The following is a 23,332-nucleotide window of genomic DNA, read 5'->3' on the forward strand; positions in this document are numbered from 1 at the left end:
TTTATCGTAATCTATTTGTCATGCATAAAGTTATTAATATTATTAAAATTTACTCCAAAATGTGGGGAAAGATTGCTGCCCAGTTTTCAAATGAAAAAAAATATTAATGAAAATTTTATTATTAATGTTGTGGACCACTTACATTAGCTACATATGTAACAGCACCAGTCACCAATACGAATGGCTGGTGTTTCCACTGCGTCTTCAAAGCCCCCGGTACTCCGACTAGCAATTCCGAAGGGGCCCTGATCTCCAGATCAGAGGGTCTAGGAGGTTGAGGAGCAGGTCTGTTCTTTTTACTACGTTTTAAAGTTTCGCCTCCAGGTGGCGCTAGTGTGGGAACGACAGGCGGTGGTACAGGTTTCAGATTTTCCGAAGGCGGCAATTTTTCTTTGATTTCGTCTTTTAGCTGTTGAATATTGTTTTTCTAAAACAAATGTATGATAAAGAAAATTCAACTATTGGACTATTAAAAACTATATTTATTTCATATGTACCAGCAGGCAAACGGGCAGAAGACTCGCCTGATTTTAAGTGATCATGACGTATGGATACGAGTGCCTTCTAGCTAGCAAGTGTGTTGCCGGCCTTTTATAGTATTGGTTTTTGCTTATCTTGAGGGCACCTAAGTTGAATTATACACTTCATTTGAGTAAACAAAAAAATAAATCTTAATTCGTGACTTCCATAACCCATTGAATAGTTTGGTACCGTAAGCGATCTTAAAAATAAATAAATAAATCAGTGGCGCTACAACCTCTTTTAGGTATTGGCCTCAGATATTTAAAACTGTTTCATAATCAATTTTTAAATCTAATAGGCACGTAGGTGATCAGCTTCCAGTGCTTGACACACGTCGTCGACTTTTTGGGTCTAAGACATGTCGGTTTCCTCACGATGTTTTCCTTCACATAGAAAGAAAGTCCATTGGTGCACAGCCGGGGATCGAACCTACGACCTCAGGTATGAGAGTCGCACGCTGAAGCCACTAGGCCAACACTGCTAAGCGATCTTACGTAATTAAAAATGCAATGCGCCCTAAGCTGTAATATAATTAGAACCAAGCTCGAACAACATCCCATTCACCGATACCGATGAATAAAACATACGCTAATTAATGAAAACGACAAAGGAACAAGTACAAAAATGCCACTCAAAACAGTTCACACTTCAGAGGTGTAAAACAAAAGTAATGCAATGCAAAAATGAAATGTACATGAATACACGAGCGTGAAATTTTAATTAAGCCTCTAAGGTGAGGCACAAAGAGGCATCTAACTTCACGAGTGTCATTTTGTAGGCAATAAAAATGATGGGGTAAGTGAATTGGTGTTCTTTGAATGGGAATGAATGCGGAGAGATAGTGTTGTGCAATATTTGTCAGATAACACGTGACGATCTGGGGAGTAAGAACGAATGGTTTGGTTTAGTCAAATCAATTTTAAATGTGAAGTAATGATTTTAAAATGATTGCTTTGCTACTAATATTAAAGTATTTATTTTTATTTATTTAATTGTCCTGAAATATGTATGCTTAAAGTATATAAGAAAATATTACTTTGATAATTTTACACACATACTCGTGTCAATTGTGAACGCAAAAATTTTAAACTAAAGGATAGGCAAGGATAAATTAAAACTCAAGCTGACAGCAAAAAAATACAACTAAATAGACAAAACCCCTTATTAAGATCGAGATACACATTGTAAGTTTAAATTCTATAATTTTATGAATTTTAGCACTTCTTGGGAAACGTTGGAATTCTAATCCTAACTCCACAGAGCTGTGTATATATATCTAACTATCTATTTAACTGTAGTTTCTACTCTATATTAAAAATGTATAGCCGTACTTATCGTTTCATTATTAAAAGTAAATATTTCAGAACAATAGATTATTTCAATGATTTTAGGTTTCATTCTAAATCCTACCTTTTCAATTCCATATATCCAATAGGTTTTCCTCTTGGCATTTCTCTATATCACAGCCCGTGAATGAATAGCCGGGTTGAATAGAACGCGAATTGAACACTAATTAACCATACCGGCCCAACGATGTGTGAAATTAAAAAAAAGAGCTGTACAAATGTACTATTACTACCTATAGGGTTATTAGACATTCTTCGTTATTATTACTGTATTTATGTGGTTGAACAAATATAGAACTTTTGCTTAAGTAATCTTTAACTTGGAAATCATTCTATAACCACTGGGTGTAACTTAGTTTTTCTTCCTGCATTTGTTCAGTTCAGATGTCGTACTTAATAGTATTTAACTTATTATATACAGTATTATTTAGTAAAAGAATTTCATCTTTATTTATTTTATTTATTTAATGTAGTGAAAATAAATAAATAAATCTTTCGCCCTTACTAAGTTATTTACTAGAAGGGATATTTTAATCGTTAATAAATGAATATTATTGAGTTATATCTAATATGAGCTATTATGGTTTTGAGGGTAATATAACCTGGAGCTTTTTTATCCGTTGTGCCTTACTCCTACGTAATAAATAAAAAGTATGTACACTAATAAAGAAATGTAACTTAAATCGGAAGTTCTTTGATAAAAATCTACTTAATATGCCCGTCACTTTAGATATTATGGCACCTGGGAGGGGGTTGCCAAGATACACCCCGATATGTGTAATTACCAGCGAGATGAGCAATTTAATGAGGATTAGCCCTTTTAACCGATGTGGTGATTGGCTTTTAATATATTTTGAACTATCGGGGTGTTGCCAGGTGATTAAAAATTATTTGAGTGGGGTAACTTTAATCTGCTAGATGGGGATGTGCTGTGAGGTAAATATTGTTCAAAAACAGATTAATTTAAAGACAGTATAGATGATTTTTGTTAAGGCCGGACATAAATATTGTCTATATTTATTGGTTAGATTTTGAGTATACCATCGCAAAAAATTAAAAAGTTATACAAAAAGTATTCCGATGTACAAAAAAAAATCGTTTCATTCTAAGTCATATTTTTTTAAAGTGGTATTCATGTTTATTAGGAATTAGTTAACGAATTTTGAGGCTAAGGTTAGCCACGCCTTTATCTAAAATCTTCATCATCATCAAACTTTATAATTTTAAAGACAAATTATCTATCAAATGTTCAAAAATCATGTTAAACTTTTAAACGGTCCTGAAACAACAATTCATGAAATTTAATAAATAACCGAACCTGCATCAACAATCATTATTTGAAGTATAATAAATGCATGGTCACTTCATTTATATGCAGTACCGCAGTTGTGAATATCAATCAAATCAATAAAATTATATTACTGATTGTCTGGGAGGATGTCCTCATATTGTTTGTATATTATATAGTAATGTTAATCGTGTAATTTATATATTTTACGTATAGTATACATAATATAAAAAAACACTTTCCAATTTTGCGGTGAAAACTGATGTTAATGTCTTCATATATTTTATTATTTTTTTTGTTGTATGGATGATGAGACTTTATGTTTTATAAAGGGTTTAATTAATTGTATACATAAATTGACAAAACTATTTTAATATCAGTTGATTTGTAAATTAAAAAAAAAATTTTTAATTGCCGTTTTGCTTTATGATCCATAACAATTTCACATTTAGTTTAGTTTAGTTAGTATGTATCTCTTATTAAATTACATTATCCATTGACAAGCCAATTTATTAAAAACTGTCAGTCAAAGTACCTAATAAAAAAACTAATTCTCTTCAAATAATCTATAACGATCAGACATAAGTATGCAAGTGACGTTACCATTGTCTGTAACGGCTATACCATGACTAGACTATTGTACGTAGTTCGTTACGTCAATCGGTTAAGGAAAATTTGCTTAATAATTCTTCGAAGTTGGTGACGAAATTTTTCTTTCACGATTCCTGATACTATTATCTGTTTACTACGAAACGGGTACATAATTTTTAATTCGGAGTTCAAATGAAAAACAAGGAATAAACTTGTACCGAGTATGTAACCCGTAGTGACACCATTTAATAAAACGTAACTTCAGCTGTTTATCTCAAGGATAAACTCTTCGATGTCATCTTGTTTAATGTGGAAATAACATCTGAGCAGACACGAAAATACCTGACATTGTCATTATTATTAATTACATAATTGGTCGATCTCAATATGATAAATCGCATAAGTATAATACATTGATCGCACGTCTTTATCGTAGTCGACATAATTTGTCTCATCACACTTTATTCATTAGAGCGTTAACACACTTTAACAGAACGGCACAAATTAGTACTTTAGTAGAATCCAATAAATTGTTTTAATTAAGATCAATTTATAAATACTTATTATATTCACTTACCAAATTATTAAGATCAGCATTAATATCGTCGATGTTATTAGCAGGACCATTATGCTCCCCTGACACAGAACAGAGGATTCGTTTCCTATGCCCCGGCTTGTTTATCTCCAATACCGCAGTCAGTTCCACTTCCCATATTCTCCTAACTCGATCCATATCTACATACAAATGCTTTCTAAAAGTCTCACTATATTGTTCTAAGTTAATGTTCCGTAACCATTCGTCCACGGAGCCATATTGATTTTTTATTACGTTATTGTTATGATTATTGCTTATTTCTGTAATCTTAAGAGGTAACTGTTTCGATGATTCTAGAATTTTCTGTCTATCGTTCTCTTCTATTCCCATTTCTCGTAGGTCGTTCTCGTCCAGGATTCCATTCTGGAAATTATATCATTTTAGTACATTGTAAACGCATCCAAATCATACAAAAATTACACTTCATTTATTGGTCTGTTCTCGAAGCTGATGCTTCTTTATAACTGAGAATAGGTTTGATTCCCGAAATAATGTTTTTCCTGGAATACTGATCGCCTATATGCTTTTTAAAATTATTGTTGTAAGAGACAGGAAGGTGGCTTTAAGATTTTCTGTATATAGATGTTTCCTGGGGTTTCAATGGGAATGCAAATGAAAAAACTGTCTCTGGTACAATACTTACGACAAACTCAATATCATCATATCCGCTATCTATGAATAAGGGTTCATAGTCATGTAGACCCAAACCAGACAGCCAAAGACCCAAGCTTGACGCCATCGACGGACTAAGACTGGACTCAGAACAACTGAGGCCGAGGCGGTTGGTGAACTCCTGTTCAAGTTCTGAGACGAAGACGGATTCACGAACAAGTTTGCTCCCGAATGAGGCCATTATCTCGGAGATTTTTGCCCATTCCTCCTGCGGAAATAAAAAAAAAATCAAAACAAAAAAAGGCAAACATTCTTAACAAGAAGAAGTTCAAACCAAAGGTGACGCACGGTCAGTATTTGTATTGCCCAATTCGTTGTTCAAAAACGTATCTTTTTTCTGTGTGTTTTATGTGTATTGTTTTTAACTCTTAATTTATTAAATTTAAAATTTGTACTGTGGTGAAGCCTTACGCACCATGTTTTCTGTACTTTTAGATTATTTATATATGTATATGTAACTACTATATTTTGTCGTTAAAGTAACACTCAGATTTTCTACTGTTTTTTAAATTCCAATTATTTACTTTATAGTAATTGTGTTCACTATAATTGTTGCTCAACTTGGGTCACAACGTTTCACCTTATTGAATATATCTTCATAATGAATATATGTATTTACAGGCACGACAGTAAGTGTAAGGATTATCATGCAAAAAGACAAGCTTGCACCTGCATACACCACCTGACTGTTTTAAACACCTGCCTACCTGCACGCAAAGGGGAATGAACTATTATTATTTAAAAATCCATCTTTTTATTTTGCAACACTCGGGTAGACACAAAAAAAAATCCGATCTACCGTAACCAGCAGAAGCATTTTAGAATTTTTTTTTGCATTTTTCTGCTTTTTTAGATTTTTTTTCGCAAACACATCACTAAACTATGGTACTACACAGAGTTTAAACACAACTTTTCACCCCAAAACAACAGTGCAAATTAAGTATTAAATACAATTTGGAAGTATGTCAGGGTGGCGTTATCTATACCCTTGAATTTTCAGTTTTACACGCATATATTATCATATATAGGTCACTGCGCCATTATTGGATGTAAGTACGAAAAATTCATAACATATTTATATATAATAATAAGTGAAATTTTTTATAATACAAATCAAATAGCATTAATAAAATAAATAATATTAAAACATATATATATAATAAATAATATTAATACATAAATTAATATTATTACGCAAATTTTAAAGATTTTTCTTTCTCTCTCAGCCAAAAATAAAGCATTTTTTTTATTTTATAACAAAGTTTATTAATATTTGAAACAGTTGGATTAATTACGTCTAAAAACTAATAAAAACTTTGATTTAAGTTTAATTGTGATACTACTTACTTATTATTACTTTTACTTTACTTTGATTCAGCTTATAAATTAATATGAGTGAAATGATAATTCCTCAAACCAGGTTAGTTTTGGACTAGATACTGATTTTAGTTTATTTATTATTAAACAATTTAAAATTGAACAAAATTCAATTTTAAAATGAAATATAAATATGGTCAAAAAAGAAGTTTACTTTGTTTTAATAAGTAAAATTATATTTAAAAGGTTACGGTATTTGGCTCCAAAGATATATAACATATATATCCATAGACACAGTCTTTGATATAAAGTGTCATCATGGAATAGATATATGAACTAACTAATTTCAGTTCTACAAACACTGGCATTCAAGATTGTGCATCGGAAAGTGATATCTAGTTTAAAAATTGGCTAGTTAAAAATAATATGACTACGCCCCATTATGCATATATCTTTAAAACCGCAGGTGTTCAGACTGTTGAGCACTAATTCCAGCATTTCCGCTCTTTGTCATTTCATGGTATGAACATAAATTGCATTAGTATTCAACTGTGAAGACCTCCTCTTTAATAACGTTACACACAGCTCAAGGCCATGCGAAATTACCTAAACACATTAAGTAAACGTGACAATCGCCATTCTGCATTATCATTATAAAATATATACTATTTTATTTATTTAATTAAATAATCTAACAGGTTATACTTGTAATACAGAAACCATATATATAACCATACAGATTACATAGATAAACAATCTCATAACAATTTCAAAACAGAAAACAAGCAAGTGCATTAATAGATAAAGATACATTTAAAAAAATAAAACTAAAGTAAACTGAAATTTAATTTTTTAGTTTATTCTTAAATTCAATACGTTTTGGATATAAGGGTAATCATTACTAGGTCTAAAGGTTACCTTTTTGTCTTTGTTGTGTAAAGTTATAATTGCGTATAGAAAAAAACGATTGGCGCACAAATGAAGTACTGTCTACAAAAGTAACATGCATGTGAGTGAAGTTGGCGCGGAACTGAGATGTGTTCAAGTGTATAGACAACAAAACCTATTCACAACGTTACCCAATGGATACCCTACTGAAAATTGTTTCAAATTTGAAATTCTGATCTCACCTGCTCATCGAATGGGCTGAGTATTGAGAGAGATTTGTCGCCACTATGACTCGAGCTTGTCGTATTACTCCGTCTTCTGACTTCATCCTCTGTACCATTAAAGCTTCTGTCCACCTGAATAGATAACTGTTATTACAAGTTTAAAAGGTTAAAAAAGTGGGTAGATTAAAAAATATATATTGTTTAACGTGCAACCGTCGTATACAAATTTCCACTATGAGTGACAATTAACATGATAAAATTGCTCTGTGCTATATCAGTAAAATATTTAAATAAACAAGTTGAGTGCGGCCCCGATTGCTCTAAACAATTCGCGTTTATTTATTTATAAGTTCTATAGCAATGTGTAAGCATAAAATTATACAATATGACAACACAAATTTTACACCTATACACATACATATTAATAATATTAGAACATAAGCAAGCTAGCAAAAAAGATCAAGCAACCCCAAAATTAATAATAATAAAAATGTTGAAAAGTAATATTAATCAATGTTGTAAAATATATTATCAATATTTTCATCAATGTTAGTTATGAATTTGTAAGAGCGAGATAGCCCATTCACTGGACCATAAATAGTAAAGAAAAATTTTAGTTCTAGTAACCTAGGATTACATAGAAAGGAAAATTTTGAAAGAAGGTTTATATCAGTTACTCATATTTAAATGCGGAGTAGTCGAGAACCAAAGACAAACATTGAAAAATTTCAATACCATAGAGGAAAGTCTTCAAGCAAATTGTGCACAGACTATAGTAATGGTTACCTGTCCATTGCTGCTATTGGTATTGACATTAGTAGGCTCTGTGGGTGACGCGTCGTACACTGACTTGAGTTTCCGTAATGTCTTCGGCCGTTCCGCGGGCATCGGTCGTAGGCCTATTCCGTCGAGGGTGGTGGTGGAGCCTTTGAAGAGGCCTGTGGATAATGGTTCAAATGAGTCACATAGAATATGATGTGATTTATATAAAAATACTTATGAAATGACCGCCATATCGAGTTGAGATAATTTATACCAAATTCACTAAACCAAAGTGCCTTATAACTAATATAATTAACTACAATAAATGTTTATGTAAGAAATATTATTAAGCCATTTCGAGTAGCTAAATTGGTGACATTTAGAAGGCGAGATCGCGTCGTTCCACACATGGCACAATGTATAAATATTAATTATAAAATATTTAACAGACGTTTTTCATTGTCCGTTAAGCGAACTAAGGTTTAATTCATATCAGTTCCTATACTGCATGAAATACTTAGCTAGTGTTTTTGTAAATATTTCAATCAATTACTGTTTAATGTTGATTTTTTTTCTATGTAAATAGTACCGCATTAATCTGTAATAGTAGCTTATTTTGGTATATAAATAAATGTTTATAACTTATCAAAATCTAAATTAAATCAATAAAACATAAACATTTCAATGTAAATAAAAACATCGCAACTGAGTACGATAAATGAATTCTCTAAAGTTAGATAAGTTTCATACTTTTTTTGTAAATGTAGGTTAATCACATTGATTTGCAAGGTTACGTTTTTATGACCAGTTAGACAAAAAAATAGAAATCGCTAAGGTCGTAACTAACTTTCACTTATCAATAAATTAATATTTATTTTAATGTGTACAAATTTTAATAATTATAAATAGGGGACATCCAGGAGAAAGAAACGAAAAAAGAAGACCACAAAAGCCATGGGCTGACGACATCATTACGGGAATGAAATGGCTCGAGGAAGCAAAGGTCCAAAAGGAAAGTTCCGGAGGAAGCCTTTACTCAAAAGGGGTCCATACGGCGAAACATCAAGTCATGGAAATAACAATAACTAACATAGACAACAGCTGTATAATAAATAATAACACTAACTAACTACTATGTTATTCAGTATATGTAACAGATATTGCATGGCCATGCACTCGAATTCTACCAGCCCAAGTAGACGTAGTAGAAGACGGTCAGATCATCTATCCCCTAATCTTCTAGAAGACATCTTTCATTACTTCGTCGTAAGCAATGTCATAATTGGAATTTTTTAAGTATGGAATTAAAGTGGCTTTATTATTATCCTGATTAATCACTACAGAAGTTGGCGCGCAGTGTTGGCCTAGTGGCCTCAACATGCGACTATCATCCCTTAGGTCGTAAGTTCAATACCTGGCTGCGCACCAATAGACTTTCTATCTATGTTCGCTTGAACGGTAAAGGAAAACATCTTGAAAAAACCGGTATCGCCACATATTTTGTATTTTAAAATTTAGAATGTTCAATTCGAAATTTGAAAATATAATTAGAATTCAATTGTTTGATATTTTATTCAATTACTCAATATTCTCAATAGTAAAGTAACATATGATTCTTTAGACTAAATATTCTCACAGTCAGTTAATATCAACAAGTTCCTTTGTTCAACACCCAGCCGGATACAGATACAATTTGAATCAATTTGTGCCTAATAAACATTGACTCCCTGTCTTCTATAGTTATTAACTATATCCTATACGTATGACCTCAAATCAATGTTTCCCAGCCTTTTTGGTGTATCCACCAAATTTTTAGCTATATATATATATATTTGCTAAAATTTCAGCAAATAAGTAATATATATCTTTGTATTATTTGATTTACTATATGTAACAGATATTGCACGATATAGAATGCGAGTACCTGACTCGCATTCTACCGGCCCTAGGACGTATGTAATAGGAGACGGTCATCTATATCCTAATCTTCTAGAAGACATCTTTTTTACTTCGTGGTAAGTACAAGCGGATCACACGTATTCTTTCTGCATCGCCGGGAGCTAACGTATATGTTCGCTCTTTTCTTCATAACGTTGGACAATTTGAAAGCTCATATAGACAATGGAAATATAAATATCATAACAGCATGTTATAGTTAACAATGTACCATTGTATTACACAATCGTTGAACTACCGATTTTATAAACTATGTTACGAGGATATGTACAATATTGAACAGTAGAGCAGTGTTTGTATAGTGGCTTCAGTGACTTTTTTCCCTGAGGTCGTGGGTTCGATCCCCGGCTGTGCACCAATGGTCTATGTGCAGGTTTAACATTCGCTCGTACGGTGTAAGAAAACATCGTGAGTCAGAAGACAAGAAGGCAAACTTTAGGCTTATCTCAGACACAGAAGACCCATTTTAAAAAATGATCACGAAAGATACAGCCATCTTAACCCGAGCCCTGGTGGTTGGAGTGGTGGTGGCTACTGGTTTTATTTTAAAAACAGAATAGATGCTTATATGCTTGCTTATAGTGCCATCTCCTTGCGAAGGTAGGCGATCATAATGGCTATTTTAATTTCGGATGCCGTGCTTCTAAACAATGACTTGGTGCTTTGACCAAACCATTGTCTCAAGTTTTACAACCAAGGCGTGCGTTAGCGGCCAGGTCTCCTTCTACCTGAATGTTATTATAGTATAGCTTAAAATCTTTATAGATATATGGGGAGATATTAGAAATGTACAAAATTATCAAAAATATATGCGGCTTTTAAGACTGATAAACTCGAAAATTGTGGTTATAGTAAATCTACTGAGGAAAAATAACCCTTAAATTTGTTATGATTAAATAAAATCGGTATCAAATACAAATAAGATAAACCTATCGATAGATAACGAAGTCAATGTCACTATCATATATTTTTATACATTATAAATATTTAACGATGTCTAAGTAGGTTGAGTGAGTCATTATAACGCTTCAAGTAAACGTGAAATTGATTATAATATGATGTCATAAATTTGCCTCTTTTAAAAAGACCAAAGGAGTTCCAATAAAAAAAACACTAAGTTGAATTTTAAAGTATTTGCGAAGTAATTTCCGAAAAAAATTTTTTTATCACTATTGCTTTGTTGAGATCCAGTTTATATAAGTTTTCTAATAAGTAACATCATAGTATTGTCTTTTATTAACATAACTATTACACATTTAAAGAAAAACACTTTTTTATCGGATTAAAGTTATGTATTATTGTAAGCCTATAATTATGTTTAAATAATTTAAAAACTTTAATCCGTTAAAAAAGTGTTTTTCTTTAAATAAGTTACACCATATTTAAGCAAGCTACATATTTGTAAAACATTTTCTTATATACATGTACATTATGTGTTTTGTGTTGCATTGTAAATCATGAAAAATTTATCGAATATAAGCTTTTAGATTATATTTTATTTTTAATTGAGTTTGGTTTTATTATATATCGTATAATTTTACGCTGTTTCTTTAACCTATTTAGTTTTTTTCCATACTGGTGTTGCGTGAAAGAGAGCAGTTGTTAGCGATAGCCTCCTGCTGCATCAACTTCATTTAACCAATTCCAACCCATTCTAAATAATTTATGTTACTTGTTCATTAGCAACTTTTAATAAATAATCGATTGATCATTCGAATTCTACAAAACAAATCAATTAAATTTTTAACTTGTTTCATACAATTAATATTACTCACAATTTCCCATCGGTATAATCATTAAGAGCTTCTGAATTGTTCAAAGCCATCGTTTTTTGAACTTCACTTCACTCATCACACACGCTTACACATGACACAATAGGTATATGAGTTTATGAGTTCTAGAATTTAAGACGCTCGCCCGATTAGAGGCGCGCAAAGCAACTGGGCACTACGAACCGCAAGTGTTTGTTTGATAAAACACATCAGGGCTTGTAGATTGCGAAAATGAAATTGCAGGCAGCGAAAATCAGTAGATTTGAAACAAAATGTAGATGTAAGAAAGAAATATTAACACTTTTATGCATTAGGTAAAACTTAATAGATACATATAAGTATAGCATAGAGTTTAATCTGATTTTAATATTTTATTGTGTTATTTCACATTTTGTATAATAGTAATTTTTAAACATGGGATATAATGTACGATTTCGTTTATTCATTAATGATTTTTCGTATAGAAGTTGTGCACCTTTAGCCAGATTTAAAATTTTATTGTTTTTTTTTATAAAAAATTCAGTAAGTCTACTGCAATCACAGTAGGTACGTCGCCACTCGCCGTCACATGTTTAATCAGAATCAATTTATTCAATTTTTAACAAGACGATTGACCTGTGTGAACGACAGTCGCGAACTAATTTCTTTTGAAAACAAAGTAAAGATAAGAAACCTTTTAAAAGGCTTTTAGTTTAAAGGAAACTACTTATTTTTGTCTTGAGCTTTTAACAATCAACAAACAAATTAGTAAAACAGATATTGTTGTTCTTATAGTAGGTATATATGCAAAAAAGTTGTTTTGTTATTAAAATAAATAAAAATAAATCAGTGGCGCTACAACCTCTTAAGATCTTGGCCTCAGATTTCTGAATCTGTTTCATGATCATTTTTCAATCTAATAGGAAAGTAGGTGATCAGCCTCCAGTGCCTGACACACGTGGTCTAAGAAATGTCGGTTTCCTCACGATGTTTTCCTTCACCGTCAAAAGTCCATTGGCAATGTTTATCTAAACAAATGAATATAAGTTAACATCATGTGCTGCCGCATCAGGTGTCGTCAGTTTGCCGCCTGTTCCGATAGGCTGATTCTTATACCTGCAGTAGGTATCACAACTAGATTTTCAACTAGAAGTTGTATATAAAATATTTTAAATAGTTTCTTGTAATCACCTCTACGTAATGGCGTGAGAACTAAAAGAAAACCATGATTAACGAGGCATAATTCTAACTACATTAACGTATGTAAATTTTGTACTAGATAATGTTGAATCGTATTTTAAGCTCTATGTACAGCGAAATAAGGCTTTCGCTAAAGGCGGCTAACACCTGTCAGTTTGATAAGCGATTTTCTCGCGTTTGCTTGAAGATTAATGAGCAGATTTGTCTAACTTTGAATATTTTAACTTTTCCAAGTATACAGTAGGTATAACTGTGTATAATTACATATTTATGTATCTGTGCGGCCTCTGTGGCTAAAATATTTGAATATAATTCTAGGTTCGATTCCGAATGAAATACTGATTGGTTTGCCTGAAAATGGCCAACTAACTTGCAGATGTATCTGCCCAATTAACTCAAGAAACGAAAATCGTCATAAGAACAAGAAATGTATAGATGTTTTATTGTTTAAGTTTCATGTTTTTATTTTTATCTAAACAACTGCGGCTCACATTTGTATGCGATACAGAAGCATATGGTGGCGATTATCTACCAGCTATTTAAGGATTTGATCCACTAGAAAATATATAGAAACTCATTAAATGGATTTGAAGAAGAATGTAGCTTGAATCACAAGAAGTACGTTAGTACTAATATACGTTGTAATATGTGTTTAATCACTTTTAGTATTTAAAACACAACATTGATTGTTATTTGTCAATTTGACGTTAATATTTGACAGATGTCACCCGTTGCTGCCTAGTATAAACTTTTTATGTTCGGTGTTTATACATGATAATTATAATTATATAATATCAATGCAGAGCGAAATAGTAAATAGGATCAATAATGAAATTAAATTTTATATGATAAAAATAAATGGCATAGCTTTAAGTAATAGGCAGCCTTTAATTGAAGCATGTGTCTTGCTACCAAGGCCAGTGTTATTCGGTATTTAAGAGATAAGATCCTTCCTCGAATACACTTCAACCCTTTAACTATACAAGCTAACTTCATTATCTGAATAGATTTATGGATCAAGTATTTTTTGAACTACCCTTGAACTTTTAACGCTTTTTTAACTACCCTAAATTATCAATAAACTTTTAACTTTATTTAAGATCTTTAGTAAAATTTATTATACTTATTTACTTATTGTATAACTTCAATTATAAGTTGTCATTAATATATTATACAAAATTTTCAATGGAAATTAATATCACCCAAGGTTAAAGAAAATATGTACTTAAATTGATATCGTAAAAAGTATAAAACGCATAAAAACAAGATAACGCAACCCCAAATGTAACCCTATACGACAAAGTTTTTTTTAACACCAAACTTTGTCACAGATAAACTTTAACCAACAAACCATAAAGCATCTTAAACACCTTGGAATAAAGCTCAAATCTCCATAATTTTATAAGGAAATTAAGCTATCAGAACGGAATGAAACCTAATAGTTCCCGTGTGGTTTTAAATACTTTTATTTGGGTAAAAAATGTAACATGTGGCTTGGATGTTATTTTTGTTATGGAGTTTAATTATTCTGTATTGATGAAAAGGTCTACGTACAGGTCATACAGACTTCTTGACACAACAGGAATAAGACGCCTAAAGAGAACTAAACCTTTAGAGTTAATAGTCGTAATGAAATGAATATAAATGAATGTGTGATATATCGGACACAAGAACGTAATGTCAAAACTTTATATAACATTAAGGGTCTGTTTCACAATGTATGTATAAACATAATAGCTATGCAACACATAAATTATTCGGAAGATAAAAGTTCCGAATAAGATTCTTCGCGTTTCATGACGAATAGCGCTATCTGACAGTCGTGAAACGCAGCAAACACTAGTTTTTACCAATATGTAATAAATAGCTTATTTGGAACTTATCCGGACATTGTGAATCAGACCCTAAGACTATTAATGAGCAATACCTTAGTTTAAGCTTTTCACTAGTTTTGTAGTAAATTTAGTAAACATAATATTATTTATTACCCATAATTAATGTATCTAAGGCTAGATTCTATTTCATGTGAAGTTATGGCAGGAAAAAATGAAAAGGGTATTAAAGAATAAAATTACTTCAAAAGAAGTTTAAGAATAGATTATTTAGAAAAAGAAGCGCGGAGTCATTCATTATTTATGACCTCATATGTGTTTTTTCAACACTTTGTAAACTATTGGATAGAAAGAGGCGGATGAATACCTTAGTTCACATACTGACAAAGCTTAGAAAATCAATAATATACCCAAGAATTTAATTTTGAAAAAAAACAGATTCAGTTTAGATTATTGTGTACCTCTTTCGCGACTACTCTTTAGACTTCTTTGGTTAATGAACTGTATCGAAAATCTTCCTCGTCTTCGGACATAAACAAATACAGCCATATCCAAATATCGCCTTAACAATAGAGTTAATCAACACTTGTTTTTATTTAGTACTAGATGAACTTCATATCACCTACATATGCAAACGTAATACAACATTTTTAAAACTATACCAAAGACAACCTCAAACACCAACCATTTTTATAACAATCAAGTGACACATCTTAATTTCTAAAAGGATATAAGAACACACAATAGGATTAGATTTTATTGTAAAATTCAATTGTCGTTTTAAAACATATTGTATATTTATTTTCTTATATATGTTTCAAACCGTTTAAAACTTATCTTCCACAAATAATGTAAGACCATATCCAAATCGGTCAAGTCTTTCTCGAGTTTTAGCGAGACTAATAAAGCGCAATTCATTTTTATATATAGATAGATAGATGTTTTCTATGAATATTTTTAGTAGGTAGTCATACTATACGTATGTAGGTTATATGGCTGAGGTAAAATGCGATCCCGTGGGCTTCTTTAATGTAGTCGTGTTGTGCCACTACTCCAAGTAATTTTAGTGTAGGTATACCTAACGTGACCAGACATCCCGTTTTGAACGGGACTGTCCCTTTTTCCAATTACGAGTCCCGGTGTCTCCGAAAGAACTGTGGGACACAAATAAGTCCCGTTTTCAGAAACCGCACAAAAATTTGAGTATTTAAAAAATCGTGCCAATAGTTTCATTCTTATTTGAAACTGCCACTAACTATATTAAAATAATTTGTTTTTCTAATTAATATAACTAAAATTCTCGGTACCTATATTTTATGATTTTGAAGCCAACTAACTACTTTCTAAATTAACTTTTAACAGGCGTTTTGTTTTCATTGACTACTTATTATTTGACCTAAGTCGAATAATGATTGGTCACTATTATTATTATACTGGTTCATACCTAAACCCTCTAAGGTTAAAGTTGCTCTTCTACTCAAATAACTCCTATTCAGTTATTGGAGAGAGTCTAGTACCACATACGTCTGTTGCTTTTACTGCGAAATGTGTAAACCTTTGTTAAAAAACAGTGTTATATTTAGACAGAAAAATGAATAAGACAGATTTAGTGCTTATAAAGATAAGATAAAGAGAATTGTTACATGAACAATGACAAGGAAAAATCCCGTCATTATGATTAATACAAAATTGCAACATAGCCTTCATAACGGTGCAATGTTATTGATTTTTACTTGCGATTGTCCCTTGTCACGGCGATTTTTATTATAGATATCTTCGAAATAACCTTAATATATACATGTAAAGCAGCATTCTAATTATAAAATAAGTAGTCAATTGAAATGCAGTAGTTATAGGAAATATCTATGATTCTGTATATTAAACAAACATATATAAAAAAGATATATAATTAAAAAATATAAAAGAAATCGTTTTTGTTTTTTCCAAGATTGAGTAATCTATGACACACAGTATACGTCATTCAAAGGTAAATAATATATTCAGCAGTGTCGGCCTGGTGTCTTGAGGGTGTGACTCTCCCTGAGGCCGTAGGTTCGATCCACGGCTGTACAAAAATTGATCTTGTGCGTATAGACTCGCTTGTTTGCTGAAGGAATTCGCAAGTCAACGGATTGGGTCGGACAGAGTAAAGGTGATCACCTACTTTCCTTAGAGAAGAATGTACACGAATGTCACGAAACACACACCTACAGTCTTGTATCGGATAAAAATTCAGGCATTAGCCAAATACGATGAGGAGACATCACTGCATCTACGGCACCAACTCTGTTATGACTTATTCATAATATGAGAAAGACATAGATAAAGAATTTCGTAATTCAGTCAATAATAAAGTTATAGATTAGTTTTCACATATAGATAAAAAGACAAAAGCGGAAAGAATAGAGAGATCATTTTATAAAAATCTTTAAACACATAAAATTTATCGTTTCTACTCTCCACTACCACTCCGAAACGTTTATTTTAATGCCGTATGCAAAGAAAATTGTAGCAAAATCAATTTTCTTTATTCAAAATCTCATATTTTAAGCACCCATTCGTTCGACTTTGTGGTTATGTCAAAAATATAACATTACCGTCAAACCTGTCCAAACATTTTAACGTAAACAAATTCATCTGTTAACCGCGTAATTAATACTTAAGGAGTGGTCTTGATTATAACGTGATTACTATGGACCAACCTACCTACCTAACCGACCTATTACTATAGTTATATATAACACATATATAGACGGAGTTTCTTTCCTGTTCTACGCCCTTGATTTTGGAACTGGAAGTAGGAATTTTAATTAATTTTTTCTTTTAATATTGACGCTATTTCATTAAATAATTCATTGGCGCTATCATTCGCAATCTTTTGGGTTTGGACCTCTGATTTGGTGATCAAAATTATCTTAACACGGTTTCTTCACAATGCTTAACTTCACTGTACGAACAAGTCTTAAATGCAGATATAGTCGATTGGTGCAGACCTGGCGATCGAACCTTCTACCTCAGAGTCACATGCGGAATCCACAAGGTCGATACTGTCGTTTATGTACATAATTATTATATGAATAAATGCATTTTGATCTGATTTCCCAATATACAGTTAGTTACTTTTAATATTAAATATTGTGTGTAATATTAACTTTTATTTTTAAATTTTCTGCTTTGTAATACAATTTCTTTAAATCTATTTGTCACTATTGTGTAATAATTGGAAATTTTTAGCTATTTCATTTTGTATATTAAAAAAATGAGACTTATGCTAAGGGCTAAGTTTGACGATGTCTAAAACTTGGACTTGACAATTAGAAGTCATACTTAGCGATAAATTGCGACTTAGGTTAAGCGCCTAAGCGCACTACTTCCAGCCCTGATGTCGCCCGTTCGAAACCCGGCTGTAAATTTTTCAATTAAATTGAATATGCAAAAGCAGTTTGTAATACGTATGTTGTATTATTTACGCAAAATACGAAAATGTGTATTTGTTACTACGCTTGTTTATAATATCGATTTAAGGCTGAACTTAAATTATAGTTGCCATAAATGGTGTACAAAGAAGGTTCGATGACATAGGCTCGCGTTTCCGTTGTTGTCCGATACGAGATTTCAGTAGGTACGATTTGATTACTTTATTATAAGAATTTGACACGAATGTACTATTGATTTGGGTTATAATTCTGGTTTCCATATGCTAAATTTAAAAAGGGGGAATTGCTTGAGCACCTTCTTCTATTGTACTTATTCTTATTATGAGGAAGATACAGATAAAGAACTCCGTAATTCAGTCAATAATAAAGTTTTTCACATACAGATAAAAATACAAAAGCGGACAGAATAGAAAAGCAATATTTCATATATCTTAAGACAATAATATTTTACGAGTCCACGATAGAAATCGTATCAAACGACAATGGAACCACGCAATAAAGTCGTTGCACCAGGCCTGCGCCTGCGCCACCTGCTAACCTTGCACCGACGTCTTCGGCCCCGCTTTCCATATATGGCAGCTTTTAAATGATATAATCTATTTATATGTCTTTTACGTCAACCGATGTCTAAGGAAAAAATGATCTGGCACTGGCGGACACGGGAAATAGTATGGACGCATGTCCGATGCAACGTTTGGTGCTAAAACAGAGCTAATAGCAACAACACGTTGATGTCGGGATCGCAGTCGCTTTTGGCTGTCTTTCCGGGGCTGGACCACTATGAAAATATATATATATATATATATATATATATATATATATATATTATATTTATATATAAAAATGAGTTAGCATGCGGTATTTAGTCTAGTGTAATAGCGAGCTTGCTAATTAGATTTTAAGACAGTCTTACTAAGTCAGTCTGAATATCGCATAGTGTAATAAGCCTCTTAGAGTAACTCAGCCTGCAGGTGTATTTTTAAAAACGATGTTGTACACTACTCTGTATCTCGAATACTGGCTAACGGTTTTTACAGCTGCTACGAAATAGCAGGTAACAGTAAGGCCCAGACCCTCCTAGGTCCATCCCCACTTCTCAATGAAATAACTTACACTGGGCTAAAATTCACCGAAGGTCACTCAGGTATATAAATTATCTTAAAACAGCAATAAATAGGCATCTACAAATATTATTTACAGAAGATTCTACAACTTTTTCAAAATATTGTAGATGTCTTATTAAATATTAACTTTATTAACTTATTTGTTTGTTAATTATAGAAGTATATTTTAATTTGCAATTTTTTCGTTTATCAATGAAGCATGAAATCTTACGTTTTTTGAGTAATTAAAGTGTAAATTTTAATAAATACCTCAAAATTGTACATAATTAAAAGAAAATTTTCGAATTTGAGGTTTTTTCAATTTTTTGCATTTTCTAATAATATTTCCTATAGTAATGTATATTTTTTTTTACACCATCAGAAAGTAGATATTTCAACGAACAAAAAGCCCCCAAACTTTTTGAAAAAAGCTGAAATTTTGACGTCAGAATTATCGATTGAAAATTAGGGTGCTTTTTTGATATTAAGTTAAAATGAGGCGAAAAAATAAATATTTTTAATCAAATAAATTACAGTATATTTGGGACATAATAAGGTAAGTTTTCACCAAATTTCGTAGAAAAAAAAAACTTTTTAAAAAAGATATAAATAAAAAACCAAAAACTTGGTTTTTTGAATTTTTCACCTAAATTTTGAGGTTATGTGAAAAAATTGTAAATACCAAAGTTGTAGATCTTTTTATGACCTACAACTTTGCCATTTAACTTTTTTCCATAGGACTGGTAGTTTCGCCGGAAATCAAGATAAACCATTTTTCCCCCTTAAAAGTCACCCCCCTCCCACTTCCCGAACTCGGATCGACCGTAATTTATTTTTCCTTTCATTTTGATCATATTCCCCTGCATTTCTAATGGGTTTCACCCTACTGTAATTTTTTTTCGTTTTTTACTATTTTTGAAGGCTTCGGCACTGGTCTATGTTGTAAATAATATTGTACATATTGTTAGAAAGTAATTTTTATTTTATATAGCTTATTATCAAATAATTTCACAACACATGTACATAACTAACCTTTTCTAAATTATCTACATTGTTTTTGACTCTTCATAACGAAATTGCCCATGACTGTACTAGAGGCAATGTGAGTGTCTATGGGCAGGTCTACTTACCATCAAAAGAGCTTCCTGCCCGTCCCCAAATGTATAAAAAATACACTTTTACAAGTACATTTTAAACAAACCTAAATTTTATAATAACTAGCGTTTAGTATATTATATCTGATTACATAGAAAATATTTAAACAATCATATGACTTTTACATAGCAATAGTATTAAAAACAAAATTACCGTGAGAATTCATCCAGTCGTGATCACTGAATGTCGTGAAAAGGCACAGCTATCTTTCATCTATTGTTAAATACTGAACATAACAATCACCTAAGTGCCTTTCATTTATATAATTAGATTATACATATTACATCGTGTATAACAAATATACCAACGTCTTTGTAAAGAGATTATATATTATAGTGTGACATTTGTAAATCGGAGATCTGATATTATATATTTTTTTAAAGTAAAACAGCGTGCAAACGCGCGAGTATGTTGCCGGCCTTTGAGAATTTGGTACCTACGCTCTTTTCTTGAAAGATTCGAATTGGTTCCAAAGTACTTCAGTCGGCAGCTGATTCCTCATAGTGGTGTTGGTCGTAGTGATACGGGTGGAATTTTGAAAACTTATTAGTTTTCATTAAAATTTTGAAAAATTCACTTAATGTTTCGTTAAGAATTTCCTAGTAATTTCTTTCCTATAATTTAATTTTTTTTAAGTGTACAATTCAATTTTTAATTACATACATAGGGACAAAAATTATTTACTACATATATTAGGTTGGCTAATGTGGGGCATGGCACACAGATCAAGAGTATATTAAATGTTGACTAAAATGTTATGTAATTAATATAGAAATGGCCTGAATAACGCAATATAAACATTTAATTTCCTTTCAAATAAATGGGTAGGTAATTCGTTTCTTCCATGAATTCAACGTTATGACATCACTGGCCGTCACAACAATTAGTGAATCGCTAACGCGTTGACCACGCCTTAACATTGGTTTTAAATAATGCTATATACTGTAGCTCTGGAAATGATTATCTAACTACTGTTTCTATATATAAGTATATGATAATTATGATGGTGACAGCATGTTGCTATAGGTATATATTCGATTAAATACTTGTAATATTAAGATACTTACACGCAATTTTGCCCGATAAAAATTTTACTTGACTTGTAATTTACTTACAGGCACAATAATTATTTTTCCAAGTTATACAGGCTTGAAGTTAGTAATGGTGTCAATAAAACTTTTAATTTTCCTGATCATTTAGATCTCTCCTACTGAACTTGTTTTTCCAATTATATAATGTGTTAATTTTTCGACCATTATACAGCTATTATTATAATTAATCATACATGCTACCTATTTAAATTCAAATTAATTCGAATGTAAAACCGGAAAAGGTGGGATAGTAATCATTCACTTCCGCTGCACCCATAGTACTTTATATACTAAGGGCATACGTGACGTACCAAACACAGCTATACTTATTACAGTAAATAATTTGTTGCTAAAAGTTGCTTGGAAAATTTCTTAATTTTTTTTCGCTATCATAGATTTGATTAAAGTTTGTTACATTATCGCTTTTAATAGTTGATCCAATCAGACCCCAATAGGAGAGTCAGATCCGTGACCTAATTTTTTATCAATAGAGTATTCTACTGCTCAATATATACTTAATAAACAATAGATCTACAGCAGCTAATAGGTACTTCGTACTTTCTTACTTCGTTCACATATAATTAAGTGATAAGCCAGAAGCTAAATCAAATTTAAATAAGCAAATCGCGCGAGGCCATAAACATTGACACAGTTTGAAGCCTTTATGACGTTGAACAATACACTGGAAACCTCAAAACCATAAAGTAAAAGGTCCATTAAGTCCAAAGTGAATAATATGGCATTGTAAAAACTTCCCAAAATGGCGTTAATCTTGTATATCTTGTCCTGCAGTGTCATTGTTCGTGAACTTACAAATTATTTACGCCAGGGGACAATAAAGTTAAACATTTAAAATTGAGTAGTTTTGTTTGAATTTTTTGTGTAAGTCAATAATAATAATAATTTTTTTTTCTCACAAAACTTCATACATGATAAGTTACAACGATTTATTAATGTATGTAAATAATTGTCATTCTTCTTTTGAGGGATAGTTATTGTTTTTGTGAGACTGATGCCTGCTAAAGGTTGAGCACTTGTGTTACAGGTCATCAGGCCTCCACCACTTCGGATCGACAAAAGATAATATATAATAGCGAATAGACAATTATGGTTATAGTAGGTTGTAACATTAACAAAATAAGAAAATATATACATTTTTCTACAATATATAATAAGGAATGTATTTATTATAAGGAAACCACATGGGGTATATGTGTGAGTTTGTGTGTGTGTGTCAGTCAATCAAACAAGTGTTCTAGAACCTTGAGAGTTCATTCATAATTAAATCTAATCATCAAATTGACGAATCGCGAAATCCTTTACAAATTCTTTTAAATACTAGCGAAAATAAAAGACAATATAAGCCTTTTTGATAATTGGGACTCAAAAAAATAATTATATACTAAGAGCGCGACATAGTGTCCCATTTAGCGCCTGTTTCACAATGTATAGATAAAGTACCAAATAGCTATGCAACACATAAATAATTCGAAATATAACCGTTCCGAATAAGATACTTCGCATCTCATGACGAATAGCGCTATTTGACAGTCGTGAAACGCAAAAATACTGTTTTTCCTACCAATAAGTAATAAATTGCTT

General features: G+C 31.5%; 1 protein-coding gene across 9 annotated transcripts in view; it reads right to left on the reverse strand.

Moving 5' to 3' along the window:
* LOC110994323 (ankyrin repeat and sterile alpha motif domain-containing protein 1B) overlaps positions 1–23,332 on the reverse strand; it is a 92,251-nt gene that overhangs the window by 4,893 nt on the left and 64,026 nt on the right. For 6 of the 9 annotated variants that reach the window (XM_022260892.2, XM_045628569.1, XM_045628571.1 and 3 more), the window contains 5 exons: positions 8,230–8,381; positions 7,462–7,587; positions 4,986–5,222; positions 4,325–4,705; positions 143–427 (listed from right to left, as the gene is read on the reverse strand). In XM_022260892.2, the coding sequence (XP_022116584.2) occupies positions 143–427; positions 4,325–4,705; positions 4,986–5,222; positions 7,462–7,587; positions 8,230–8,381 (1,181 nt within the window). The remainder of the gene's footprint in view (positions 1–142; positions 428–4,324; positions 4,706–4,985; positions 5,223–7,461; positions 7,588–8,229; positions 8,382–23,332) is intronic. The other 3 variants (XM_022260893.2, XM_022260889.2, XM_022260891.2) reach the window with 2 other exon arrangements.

Source organism: Pieris rapae, chromosome 6, assembly GCF_905147795.1.
Source record: "Pieris rapae chromosome 6, ilPieRapa1.1, whole genome shotgun sequence".
Taxonomy (NCBI): domain Eukaryota; kingdom Metazoa; phylum Arthropoda; class Insecta; order Lepidoptera; family Pieridae; genus Pieris; species Pieris rapae.